The sequence below is a fragment of the Sapajus apella genome, unplaced genomic scaffold (genome assembly GCF_009761245.1).
Source record: "Sapajus apella isolate SASKATOON/1434 unplaced genomic scaffold, GSC_monkey_1.0 scaffold14, whole genome shotgun sequence".
Lineage (NCBI taxonomy): Eukaryota > Metazoa > Chordata > Mammalia > Primates > Cebidae > Sapajus > Sapajus apella.
In genome coordinates, this window is record NW_022436954.1 from 1,013,211 (window position 1) to 1,026,912 (window position 13,702).

The 13,702-nt window shown below is 50.7% G+C and overlaps 1 protein-coding gene across 11 annotated transcripts in view; it reads right to left on the bottom strand.

Moving 5' to 3' along the window:
* CTTN (cortactin) overlaps positions 1–13,662 on the bottom strand; it is a 35,815-nt gene extending 22,153 nt beyond the window's left edge. For 6 of the 11 annotated variants that reach the window (XM_032282521.1, XM_032282518.1, XM_032282520.1 and 3 more), the window contains exons 1-6: positions 13,558–13,658; positions 7,678–7,817; positions 5,768–5,959; positions 5,392–5,478; positions 5,185–5,258; positions 2,547–2,676 (exon numbers count right to left, since the gene is read on the bottom strand). In XM_032282521.1, coding sequence (XP_032138412.1) covers positions 2,547–2,676; positions 5,185–5,258; positions 5,392–5,478; positions 5,768–5,785 — 309 coding nt within the window. In that variant the 5' untranslated portion in view covers positions 5,786–5,959; positions 7,678–7,817; positions 13,558–13,658. Of the gene's footprint in view, positions 1–2,546; positions 2,677–5,184; positions 5,259–5,391; positions 5,479–5,767; positions 5,960–7,677; positions 7,818–8,693; positions 8,712–13,557 lie in introns of those variants that run through there. The other 5 variants (XM_032282519.1, XM_032282514.1, XM_032282512.1 and 2 more) reach the window with 4 other exon arrangements.
* Between the last annotated feature and the right edge of the window lie 40 nt (positions 13,663–13,702).

The following is a 13,702-nucleotide window of genomic DNA, read 5'->3' on the forward strand; positions in this document are numbered from 1 at the left end:
CCAAGGGAAGAGGGCAGTGCGTGATGGACGCAGCCACCGCCGGCGCCAAGGGAAGAGGGCAGTGCGTGATGGACGCAGCCACCGCCATCCCCAAGGGGAGAGGGCAGTGCGTGATGGACGCAGCCATCGCCGTCCCCCAGGGGAGAGGGCAGTGCGTGATGGACGCAGCCACCGCCATCCCCAAGGGGAGGGTGCAGCGAACTGAAGCCCCAGTGTAAACAGAATCCCAACAGCCCTCGCCAGGTGTGCTTGTCCTCAATGTGTTCTTTTTTTCCTGGAAGTCTCCAGCACTTATTTCTCAAGTCTTAACACAGGGATTTCCATTTTTTATTTTTTTTCAACTTCTGGAGTGGGCAAGTTACAAATAACTTAAGCCATTTCCCCTTCAGTTCGGAATCTGAGTTTAATCTATTTATCTCCTGAGGCAGAGTCTCTCTCTGTTGCAAAGGCTGGACCACAGTGGTGCAATCGTAAGTCACTGTAGCCTCCATCTCCCAGGCTCAAGTGATCCTCCTGCCTTAGCCTCCAAAGCCACTGGGACTACAGGTGTGCACCACCATGCCCAATTAATTATTTTTTTGTAGAGACAGGGTCTTGCTATGTTGTCCAGGCTGGTCTCAAACTCCTGGGCTCATGCAATCCTCCTGCCTTGGCCTCCCAAGATGCTATGATTACAGGTGTGAGTCCCGGTAGCTGGCCCTGAGTTATTTTTGACAATAGATCTACCCCGTGGTGCTCACCTGAGCTGGGAGCTAACCCTGCCCAGATGCCAGCCGGGACCAAGCAGCAGCAGCGCCCCGTGCTGGTCTTGCCCTGCCGGGACAGCTCTCCAGTGTACTGGCCGACAGGTGAGAGCGCGGCTCCACAAGCCTCCTGGGCTCCACCAGGGCATTGGCCTAAGAGGTGGGGCTCGTGCGCTGGGCCAGGCATGGGGTGAGGATGACAAGTACCAATCCTTGAAAAACCCAGCCCAGAGGGGAGTCTTACTGGGAAGGACAATTGATGAGGGAAGCAGGGGCTGCCGTGGAGAGCGCACAGGGGATGGGGAAGCGAGGGCTCTTCCAGAGAGCTCCTGGCACCCGAGAGGGCCTGAGCTGCAGGTTCCAGGGTAAGCGAGACTCGGGATGAAAATCGGTACAGTCCAAGCAGCAGCAGAGAAGCCAACCACAGCAGCTTCCCCACCAGGCTCCCCCTTGACACATCTCCTTTCCCTCCCGCAATGTGTAATTTTCCCAACCCAGAGCCGGGATCCCCATTTTTAGAATAAATTTCTCTCTGTGCTAACTCCCCACAAGCCCCAAGTAGGTAGAAAAAAGGCTTCTACCTACTTGCTTGGCTCACTGTACTGAACACATGGGATCTGTCTCTCCATCCAGTGCTTCGCTGACTGCATGGAACACAGGTCTGTCTGTCCGTCTGCACTCCTAAAAGCTACCAAACTTTTTTTTTTTTTTTTTTTTTTAACTTCAAAGATAAGTATTCTGCACACGCTGCTCTTCCCGGTGTCAGGGCATCTCTGTGGTAGTGACACAGCAACATCCATGTCTCTTTCCTGCAGACGGCCCCCACCCCACTCTTCCCCCAGGCTATTTACGGTCGTGGTCTGGGTGCCCTGCCGGTCCCCCACATCATCTTCTCTGCAGGGGACAGAGCAAGGTGCAGCTCACTGTGACACAGCAAGGTCATGCCGTGCCCAGCTCAAAATGTTTATCTGACCAGTACACCAGGTGGGAGAGGAATGGAATTACCAACTGGAACCCAACACCGGCTGACATACTTCTTTCCACAGAGTAAAGGCAAACATCCGTCAGGCACAACAATCTTACGTTGCTCAGACTCAAAAGTTCACCTCCAGGATGTCTGCAGAATGTAGAGCTCTGTTTCCTGAAGAAACATGCAGACACACTGCAGTCTCTTCCACCTTCTCTCCAGGAAGGAAAAGGTAGCCCTCCTGAGCTAACGTTGCTCCCTCTCATAGGGTAGAGAGGACCTCAAGTACAGGTGGAGCTGGATGCATTTAGCCAATGTCCTCGATCCACGTCAGCACGGCGGTCTGCGTCCGTCCACGATGGCTCCCGGGAGGCTTACCCACACCTCTCCAACAGTGAGCTCTTTCCCCAGCCTCATGGGCGCTGACCTGATATGACGGACAGACTGCTCTGAAGGCCACTAAACGCATGAAGGACGTTAGCCAGGCCTTCAGCTGAATGTCCATGTGTGTCATCAACCACAGGAGCCTACGATTTGATTTTGGTCTTTGGATCGGCATGACTTAGGCTGCAAGCTGGAACCACAGGCGTTGATAATGACAACACCTGGAGACAGCATGCTTCTGGACTTCTGTCCTGATCATAAAGCCGCCTCTGGGGACCCATCTCCCTCTTGGCCTCCCTGTCCAATCCACAGGGGCACCTCAGGGTGAATTTCAGCCTCAGCAGACGGACTCAAAACTGCTGATGGAAGGAAAGTCTGAGGGACGGCTGTGCCAACCAGACACGTGGTTCAAGCACACAAGGAGGCGGCACAGGCGGCCGCTGGCCACTCACCTTGTCCATTCGGTCCTGCTCCACGCCAAATTTCCCTCCGTAGCCGTGGGAGGCTTTTGGTCCTGTTTCAAGTTCCTTCTCCTTAAGGGTCTGATGTTCTTGAAAAACATTCTCTCTCAGCTTGTGTATGCTTGAAGGAAGAAAGAGGAAAACAGGAACAAATCAATAAAACAGATGTGCATCTTTGCCTCCTGATATGATAAATAAGAACAGGTGACACTGTCTTTGTAAATTTGGAAATCTGCTCGTTCACCAGTTCTCTCCCTGCACCGCGCTTTCCTGACTATCCTGCCGGTTGGTACACCCACTTTGGCAGCCCTCAGTGTGAGATGCATGCTCCGTAGAAGAAGGAACACAAATCTGAGCACAGTGGGATCATCCCAAATCCCCGCTAAAGATGGCTCTTCTGAAACCTGAGCTTTGTTGCACACAGGGAAAACGGGAAAGCTAGTCTGTAATCATCCAGAGGTAGAGGGGAAACAGGCTGAGCTCCCTTTCGCTAGCCACTGGCAGAAGTCCACTGTGCTGAACATCGAGATGGTTCGTCTTTACTTGAAGCACTCCAGCTTTTCATACATTCAAAGATGAGAGGAAAGTGGTTCTGAATTTAACATCTAAACACCATTACAAAATTTTTAATATAGCCGATAATGAAACACATCAAAAGACGCAGTCAAAATCTGGCAGGCCAAACACAGCTGTCATTGTGAGACCCCACAGTGGTACAAAGGCCACTTTCGCATTCAGACTTTCTGCCCAGGAGACACCAGGCTGCCACCTCTGACATCTGGACAATAATCCTAGAATTGAGGATGAAATACAAACCAGGCTTGGAAACCACCCAATACCCTTACGAGCAGGGGAAAGAAAGACAGCACTTCTAAAACCTGGGAAGGCCCCAGAGCATGAAACATGGTCTTATTCCCCACGTTCCTCTCTGAATCCTAACCAATCCACAGGCTTTTGCACTGGACAGTTCTGTTTTTTCTCCAAGCCACCCTCCAAGACACGTTTTGAAGCCACAGGGAACAGAAGAGATGAGAAGAGGTATGATGACTCAGCGAATTCAGACGTCTGCCTAACCCCCACAGCAAATACCCAAGGCCACAGTGGACTCCTAAGTCAGCCCCATTCCAGTCTCTCATCCTGGACAGCCACATGGCCCTTGGAGTTCTGAAGCTGGTCCTGTGGAAGGCAGTGTGCTGAGCAAGCCAGGAAGGACTAAAACTTGTGTATAAAAAGCCAATGTGGCTGGGTGCAGTGGCTCACACCTGTAATCCCAGCACTTTTGCCAAGGCAGGAGAATCACCTGAGCTCAGGAGTTCGAGACCAGCCTAGCCAACACGGTGAAACCCCATCTCTACTAAAAATATTAAAAAATTAGCCAGGTGTGGTTATAGGCGCCTGTAATCCCTGCTACTCGGGAGGCTGAGGCAGGAGAATCACTTGAACCCGGGAGGTGGAGTTTGCAGTGAGCTGAGATCGCACCACTGCACTCCAGCCTGGGCGACAAGAGTGAAACTCTTGACAACAACAAAAATGCCATTGTGGGCCAGGTGCAGAGGCTCACACCCGTGATCCCAGCACTTTGGGAGGCTGAGGCAGGAAGACCACTTGAGCCCACGAGTTCAAGATCAGCCTGAGCAACAAAAGAAGCACCCGTCTTTACAAGAAATAAAAGAACTTAGCCGGCCATGGTGGCACATACCCATGGTTCCAGCTACTCAGGAGGCTGAGGCAAGAGGACTGCTTGAACCCAGGAAGTCAAGGCCGCAGTGAGCTGTGATTGCTTACTGCACTCCAGCCTGGGTGGCAGAGTGAGATCCTATCTCAAAATCAACAAATAAATAACTTTAAGAAGTCACTGTGTGGACGGTGCCTTCTTTTCTGGATGACTGACTGAATCTTTCTCAGCTGAAGGGCCTGTGGCCAAGCCAGACAGTCTTCCCAGGGTGCTGAGGCAGTCACCGGGTCAGTGGTGCTGCCTTCACAGCCAGGGAAAAAGAGGATACACTCTGAACCCAGCGTGGTCCAAAATAGAAGTCTGAGCACATTTTGTAAGTTCCTTTTATCTACATTTCCTGACGAAGAAAACGGCCCCAAGAGCTGGCATTTTAGATAGTGCTAAGTGGTAAACAATGGCAGGGTTCACTCAGCTCCCGACTCTACCCTGGGCTTGTGATAGAAACACTGAGCTCACAGTACCTGACTACTAACACATGATCATGTCCAGAGAATTAAAAAGGGAGGGACACTTAAGGTCTAAGTGATTCGGACACCCCATACTTCAGAAACCTCCCACTTGTACGGTAGGGCTTAGGGAAAACGTGTTCCCTGATAAAGGCCACAATACTGAAAGCAGATGCTCTAAAATTATAAGTACGGAAACTGTTTGCAACGGGAATTTAAAAATGACTGAGCACGTAAGTATCTACATGTACACATATAAACACCTACGGTATGTATATACATATATGTGTGCGACTTATACTCATCTACTGCATGGGTAGCAGGTCAAGAAGACAAAAGCAGTTTCCACCCAGGCTGTCCCTCCACAGACGACCATGGCTAAAGGCCCTGCTGCGCCCAGGCTCCCCCCGCAGAGGGGCCCTCAGGAGGTGGTGGCGATGACTCTTACTTGATGTGCTCCTGGTGCCCGGAGCCCTGCACGGTCTTGGCACCCCACCGTTGCTCCTTCTCACTCACATCATTCTGAAAAGAAAAATGGCCGGTAAACCCCACAGCCTGGATTGTGACACAGACAAACCACCACCCCGTCAAAGAAAAACCCAGGAGAGCCACTTCCACTTGCTGAAAAAGGAAAGCAAAGGCTGGCGGCTCCTACCACAAAATCGGGGTCGGTCTCCCAGTCGTCGGCTCCCACGTCATCCTGGGTGATGGACACAGCGTGGCCGGCCGAAGCTTTCCACATCTGAAAGAGCAGCCCACGGAGGGTACGGAGGCCTCAGGGGCGCCATCCACAGCAGTTGAGCCCTTTGGACAAAGCTACCGAGATTCTAGGGAACCCAGGAGGGCGAGGCTGCAGGACCAGCCAATCCTTCATGAACCCTAAGCCCGAATGACAACCACAGGAGTGAAAGAAACTTCACCTCGGGGGCTCTAACACTGCCGTCAACTGCGTCAGAAACACACTGGAAATACTCTTTGGCTTCAACTCAAGTGAGAAAATTTCTGGAAAATAAAGTCGGGTGTGCACTTACTTTATTTATTAAGAACATAAGCCTGTTCTGCTAAATCATGATGACTCTGTTTCTAAGCAAAAATAAAAGCACCATTTTGGGTTGCATATTATAAATACACTAAACGTTACTAATGGTCAATCTCATGGTATGTGTATTTTTTATCACAATTTAAAAAACAGCATCCATTTTGATTTCAAGCGCTTACTGAAACTGTAACAATAATTTTCTTAATTCAGACTGACAGTGCAGTGAAGGTTTCAAGTGGTTTCCTAGAGAATTGCTTCACCCTCTACTTGGGAGGAAACAGGAATATAAAATGCCACCTTCCCCTCTATTAGGCTGCTCTGCAAGTGGACGGTCCCTTCCTCCCTCAGCACTTTAACACTGGAAGGTTCCCTCTGTCACAGAGAACAATGGCATATCTGTGAACCCTAACAAGATAATTCTTTTTGTAACTGCAGTGGTAAAATCTAAACTTTTAAGGGTTTTTTTTTTTTAAACTGTGTATTAAAAGAACTGATTCCTTTTCCACAGAAATAGTAATACAATTTCACATAGGCCACAGAGTGAGTAACTGAGAGATTATTTTAAATCAAACAACCAGAAGCTGTGGCCAGGAGTCTGAACCCCAGAAACCCAATTCACTTTTTCTCAGGCGCCATGTTGGGACCGCAGTGCCGGGGATCAGGACGGGACAAAAGCCCTTTGCAGCCTGAGAATGTCCCATCTGGCTCCTCCCCCTCCAGCCTGGCTGGGTCTCAAGTCCAAATCCAAAGTGACAGTTACGGGCCAATCAGGACACTGTGCTCTTAAATTTCTAATGCAACTTTGTCTCTCGGGCAAGAACCGTCTGCCAAGGGGTGGGGCAGGACCAACAATGCCCTTGGCACCTCGTGTTGATGCCCCAAAGCACAGCAAGAATTTGCAGAGAGATCTGCTTTTGAGAGGATTTTAGAGAACAGATGAACTAGAATCTTAGAACTGAAAGGCACGCCCCGGCGCAGTGGCTCACACCTGTAATCCCAGCACTTTGGGAGGCCAAGGTGGGCAAATCACAAGGTCAGGAGTTCAAGACTAGCCTGGTCAACATGGTGAAACCCCGTTTCTACTAAAAATACAAAAAAATTAGCCTGGCATGGTGGCGGGCACCTGTAGTACCAGCTACTTGGGAGGCTAAGGCAGGAGAATCACTTGAACCTAGGAGGCGGAGGTTGCAGTTAGCTGAGATCGCACCACTGCACTCCAGTCTGGGTGACAGGGTGAGACTCCATCTCAAAAAGAAAAAAAAGAACTGAAAGGCACAAGGGCACAACCACTCTAGTCCCAACGCACCCATTTATAAGTGAAGAAAAGGCTGCAGGAAAGAGAAATGGTATGCTCAAGTCTCCAGTTGCCCCATGGCACCATGCTGCCAGGGCCAAGGGGATGCCCATCTGTGGGACTTCAGCTGCCTATGCTTCCAACCCCTGAGGAAGTGGCCGTAGGAAAGGACGGATGGGAGTCCCTGCAGGGCTGGCGAGGTCAACCTTCACCCCAAGTCAAAGGTGAAAGAAGGCAGGTATCTTTGCCTGTGACTTTTTCAGGCTCATCAAGGAAAGATTAGCAGAGCGGTCTCCACTCATCTTCCCAGAAGGTAGCTTCACCGGGGGCGGGGTGGGCACTGCAAACCTCACAGTCCCACGCCTGGGGGCCCCCACCCACTTTCATGGGGTGGGGAAGGGGCCAGATTTTCCCCTCACGGAAGACAGGAATGCATTCTGTTCCTCAATTCCAGAGTTTTCTGCAACTGTCTCCGCTAAGCCATATGCAACAGAAACCTGACTTTGTTTTTTAAACAATGAAATTTCCTTCCAGAAAATTCTCTCTCCCAGTAAATCCAGAGAAACAGCAACCTCCCCTGTTTCCTGTCGATGGATTTCTGCCCTTACCATCCCAAGAAAGAATGTCAGGATGTTCACAAGACACAAGTACCTTTCTTTCTGCTTGGAGATAAAAGGCTCTTCACAAAACTCTGTTTAAAACACGGCAATCCAACGAGGAATTTCCAGGCATTGGGGAATGATTCCGTCTGTAAAAAGATTAAGGGTATTTTAGCTCAGAAGGCTGTCTATTGACCGGTTCCCTGGGCAAATCCTGCTGTGTAGAAGTCTTTTTAGAATACGTCAGAAATCCTCCCAAACACAACAAGGTTTTGTAATGAAATCTCAAAGGAGGATGGGAAGATCTGCATTTTACTAATGAAAAAGTTCAACACAGAGAAACTAAAGAAATTATAAAAGATTTCTAACCACATGATGTTTCTTTTTAATGCAAACAGAAATTACTGCCTCAATTGCTAGTACCCATTTACTGTTTGCTATAATTCTTGTAAGATTTCGCTTTTTAGTCATTCTAATTAATGACATTAAAACAAAATAGTTACTGTGAGCTTTTTACAAGAATAGTATCAGAAAAGCACTAGAGAGGATCATGATATGGCTGGGAGAAAAAACCAGTACGGTGACATCTATGAAGACGTGAGCGGGCAGCTGGAGAGCCGAGAGGTAGGTTGTATTCTAAGGCACGTATACGGTTACGGCGCAGGGAGCAAGACTCCAGTTCCCCAGAGGGTAACCAGGCACATGACCCCTTCCCTGGGACCACACATCAGCCTCAACTGGACACCACACACTGACAAATGAAATCCCTTTGTCCCTGGGAACAAGCCGGTCTCAGGTAGAGCAGTTTCTCCTGGATTAGGAACTAGAGGATGGCACTTCGCTGGCCCTCCTAGTGATTAACGAATTTCCTACCTGCTTCCTGTCCCTGTCTCTCTCCCGAATTCCCTTTGGCAATCCTAACTTCTACGATGCTTGGTACAGTCTCGTTACTGCAGTTATTAGTGTAATCAGCAAGCATCTACACAACTCTGCCTAAAAAATTAGCCAGGCATGGTGGTGTATACCTGTAGTCCCCGTTACTCAGGAGGCTGAGGTGGGGGAACTGTTTGAGCCCAGGAGCTCAAGGCTGCAGTGAGCCATGATCACACCACTGCACTCCAGCTTGGGTGACAGAGACCCTGTTTGAAAAATAAGTAAATCACAACGTAAAAACTAAAAATCTACTCCTGTGCAGCTAAGGATAGTCTCAAATCTACAATTTTATCTCCTCAATATCTGAAATTTTAAAAAGTCACAAAAACAACCAATAGAAAATAAGCTTGATTGTTTTGCAGATCCAAAGATAATGCCTCTAGACACCTACACCTCAAAACCATACAGAAACGTGAACTCAAAAGTGAACTAAAATCCTAAAAAGGTGTAAATTTTTGTGACTTTGAATTTGGCAATAGATTCTTAGATATGACACCAAAACATAAGAGAAAAAAAATACATTGTACAAAATTAAAAACTTTGTACTTCATCAAGGTGACAAGACGGTCCCCTGAGAGAAAACTGTCTGGAATCATATATCCAGAATATATACAGAACTCTTAAATTCAATAATCAAAAGGGCAAATAACCCCATTTAAAAATGGGTGAAGGACCTGAAGAGACATTTCTTCAGAGATACACAAATTGCCAACAAGCTCAGGAAAAGTGTTCAATGTCATTAACCATCAGGGCAATGCAAATCAAAACCACAGCAACAGCCCACCTCACACGCACTAGGATGGCTAGAATAAAACAGACAGTGACAAGGCTTAGCAATGGTGTGGAGAAACCGGAACCCTCACAGATTGCTGATGGGAATGGGAAACGGAAAAGGTCTGGCAGCTCCTCGGAAGGTGAAACGCAGGTACCATATGACTCAGCAACTCCACTCCTAGGTCCACACCCAAGAGAAATGAAGGTAGAAGCACATAAAACTTACACCTGAGTGTTCAGAACAGCACCATTCATAGCAGTCAAAAACAGGAAACACTCCACAAGTCCATCAACTGATAAACAGACACATATCATGCGGCCTACCTAACACAAAGGTGTCTTATTCTGCCACCAAGAGGAATATAGCACTGACACCTGCTACAGCGTGGATGAACCTCAAACACGTTATGAAAAGCAAAACCACACACACAAGACTCACCACATATTATATGATTCAATTTCTATGGAAGGTCTGGAGCTGGCAAATCTACCCAGACAAAAGATACGTTACTGGTTGCCCAGGGCTGGGCGGACGGTGGTGGTGGTGGGGATCGGGAGGTCATGGCTAAAGGGTACAGGGTTTCTTTTTGAGGTGATAAAATCATTCTGAAATTGATTGTGGTAATAGTTGTACAACTCCATGAAGATACTAAAAACCAGTGGAAAGTACACATTAAACAGGTGCACTGTATGGTATGTGAATTATATCTCAATAAAGCTGTTACAAAAAATACTGTTCAAAAGATGGCTGGGCACGATGGCTCATGCCTGCAATCCTAGCACTTAGGGAGGCCGAGGTGGGCGGACTGCCTGAGCAGCTGCCCACTGCACTCCAGCCTGGGCAACGGAGCAAGACTCCGTCTCAAAAAAAAAAAAAAAACTGTTCAAAATAAGATAACGACTCTGTCCAACCTCATTAATATTAAACCTTCCTTGCAAACGTCAGTGTACAAATCAAGACTACACAAACATGAAGTAGTCTTGCTCTGTTTAAACAGAGTGGAAAATTCCTCTGTTTTTTTTTTCTTTTTCAGACAGAGTCTTGCTCTGTTGCCCAGACTGGAGTGCAGTGGTGCTATCTCAGCTCACTGAAACCTCCATCTCCTGGGTTCACGCAATTCTCCTGCCACAGCTTCCCGAGTAGCTGGGATTACACACATGCGCCACCACACCCAGCCAGTTTTTTATATTTTTAGTACAGATGGGGATTCGTTATGTTGGCCCAGCTGATCTCCAACTCCTGGCCTCAAGTGAGTTGTCCACCTCAACCTCCCAAAGTGCCAGGATTACAGGCACAAGCCACGGCACTCAGCAGCACCCCCGCTAGCAGCTTTTTTTTTTTTTTTTTTTTTTTTGAGGCAGGGTCTTGCACTGTGGCCCAGGCTGTCATGCAGAGGCACAATCTCAGCTCAATGTAACCTCTGTGTACCAGGTTCAGGTGATCCTCCCACCTCAGCCTCCCGAGTAGCTGGGACTACAGGCATGTACCACCACCCCCAGCCAATTTTTCTATTTTTAATAGAGATGGGGTTTCTCCATGTTGCCCAGGCTGATCTCGAAACTCCTGCCTTGGCCTCTCAAAGTGCTGGGATTACTGGTGTAAGCCACCGAGCCCAGCTGAAGAATGTCATACATGACGAGACAGAACTATCTGTCCAGCATCAGCTTTCCATTAGCCTCAGCACCTTCGGCAGAGCAGGAGGAGAAAGGAAATCAAAAAGGCACTCGGTAGCCAAAATTGTGATCACAGACACATTCCCTACAGTACGCTTACTCAAGGGAAACCCCGCCCATTCTCATCCCCAGCACTTCTACCATTTACGCAGAGCAATGCGTGAGCAGACGGGGTGGGCCTGGGCCACAGTGAAAGCCAAGCCTGCTCACAGAGCACAGTCCCCTGCTCTTGGCTGTCCCAGGCCATGGGAATACTGCAACACAAGGCAGTAGACAGCACTCACAGCAATTCACTCTCAAGGACATCTTTTTCTGAGCACCTACTACGTGGCACAGACTGAAGATCTGAATTGCCAACTATGTGCACTGTCATTTTAAAAGTGTTTTAAAAACAAGTCCATCAACATGTTACAATTAAAAGTCAGCTTTAAGCCAGGTGTGGTGGTTCACGCCTGTAATCCCAGTACTTTGGGAGGTTGAGGCAGGCGGATCACAAGGTCAGAGGTTCAAGACCAGCCTGACCAACATGGTGAAACCCGGTCTCTGCTTAAAAACACAAAAATTAGCCGGCCGTGGTGGTGCACACCTGTAATCCCAGCTACTTGGGAGGCTGAGGCAGAATTGATTGAACCCAGGAGGCAGAGGTTGCACTGAGCAGAGAGCACGCCACTGCACTCCGGCCTGGGCAACAGAGCAAGACCCTATCTCCAAAAAAAAAAAAAAAAAAAAAAGGGCAGCTAACCCTAACCCAGCTACTTGGGAGGCTGAGGTGGGATCACTTAAGGCCAGCAGTTCAAGGTTGCAGTGCGCTAGATGGCACCTGTGAAGAGCCACTGCCCTCCAGCCTGGGGACAGGGTCTTTCTCTGTCACCCAAGCTGGAGTACAGTGGTGCAATCATAGCTCACTGCAGCCACCAACTCCTGGGCTCAAGAGATCCTCTGCCTAAGCCTCCCGAGTAGCTGGGACTACAGGTGCCCGCCACCATGCCTGGCGCATTTTTCTTTTTTGGTAGACACAAGGTCTCCCTATGTTGCCCAGGCTGGTCTGGAACTCCTGGACTCAAACAATCCTCTCACTTTAGCCTCCCAAAGTGCTGGGATTACAGGTGTGAGCCACTGCACCCCGCCCCAGGCCACAAGAAACTTCTTTTCAGGAAGCTTTAGCAGACGGATAGCTTCCAGTTCCAGGGGACCTCATATCAAAACAACCCTGCCTCCCCAACTTTTTATTCTCATAGGTCCTTGATTCCAACTTAAAAAAGACTCTTCCTCGTTCCTTGAGTATCTGGCGAATACTTCTCTAACCAGAGGAGAAATAGGACGGACTCAGTGCTCTGGAGCCGGTGACTCACCCGCACGGTCAAACACGGGACTGGAGACAGGGCAGGCGCCTCTCCTGCGCCACAGCCTTGAGGGCTGCGGTATGGACCACGCCTTAAGGTCCTAGTGGGTGAAGTCCCCCCACAAGAGAGCCTGTGCAGCCAAGTCAACACTGAGCCCAAAGGGAGCGCTCACTGGATGCCTGCGGAGCTTCCTTCAGCAGAAAATGAATTCCTTCCTAGGGGGCCAGACACGTCTACAGATTCCGGTGGGAGGAAGCCCTGTCCCTTCTCATCCAAGGCCCTCCAGCGCCGGGGATCAGGCACCCGTTAGACTATCCAGACGATGGAAACGCAGGAAACAGAAAGCCCCAAAGCACCTTTCTGGTGATTTCAAATACACCCCGAAGGAGGGACGGTTCCAAATTTAGAGCCTCACGACTAGCTGCAGCCGCGCCTCGCTGCCTCCACTGACCTGATTGCAAAACCTCCGCTCAGGTGCGGGCCGGGAGGATCCCCAGCTGCTCCGCCGCGTCCCACAGCGAGCCCCCCACAACCGCGGACCCCTTCCCCTGGAACCCCAGTTCCCTTCCCTGGACCCCTCCTCGGCAGACCCCAATCCCCTCCCCTTGGACCCCTTTCTCTCAGGCCCCTGGCCCTTTCCCTAACACGCCTCCCTCACCTTCCACGGCCCCTGGAAACCCGGCCCCCTCCGCTCGGATTCCTGAACCCCGCAGGCCCAACTCCTCTCCCTCACGCCCCAATCCCCTCCCCCTCGGAGCCCATCCCCCTCTCCTATTTCCTTGGACCCACGACCCCTCCCAGCCTGGCCCCTCTCCTGCCCTGAAGCCCTCGGGGTCCAGGGACCCTCCCCTCAGAGCTGGGACCCCCGTTTGGCCCCTCTCTAACCTTCTCCGCGGACCCCATCCCCGAGCCCTCCGCGGACCCCAGCCCGGGCCCTCGGGCCCAGACCCGACCTCGTGGCCCTCGCGGACCCCCGGCCCTCGCCCGGCCCCGCCCCAGGCCGGGAAAGCCTGGCCGCTCTGCCCCAGCTCCCGAAACCGCGAGCGGAAGAGCGGTGAGACCGCTGCGGCCGTCGCTTCCTTCCCCTTTTGCGGCCCGGCGACGCCACAGAAGGCGGGGGCAGCAGAGCCAGCCTGCCGCCCGCGCGGACGCCGCGCTGGCTCACCGCCGCCGGGGTTCGCTCTGGCCCGGGTCGGCCCTGACTCCCGCCTCGCCCTCCGCTCCCAGGCGCCAGGCTCCACTTCCGGTTCCGCGGGCGGGGGGCGGGGCCGCATCCGGGTCCCCTCGCGGCCCCGCCCCCGGCCCCGCCC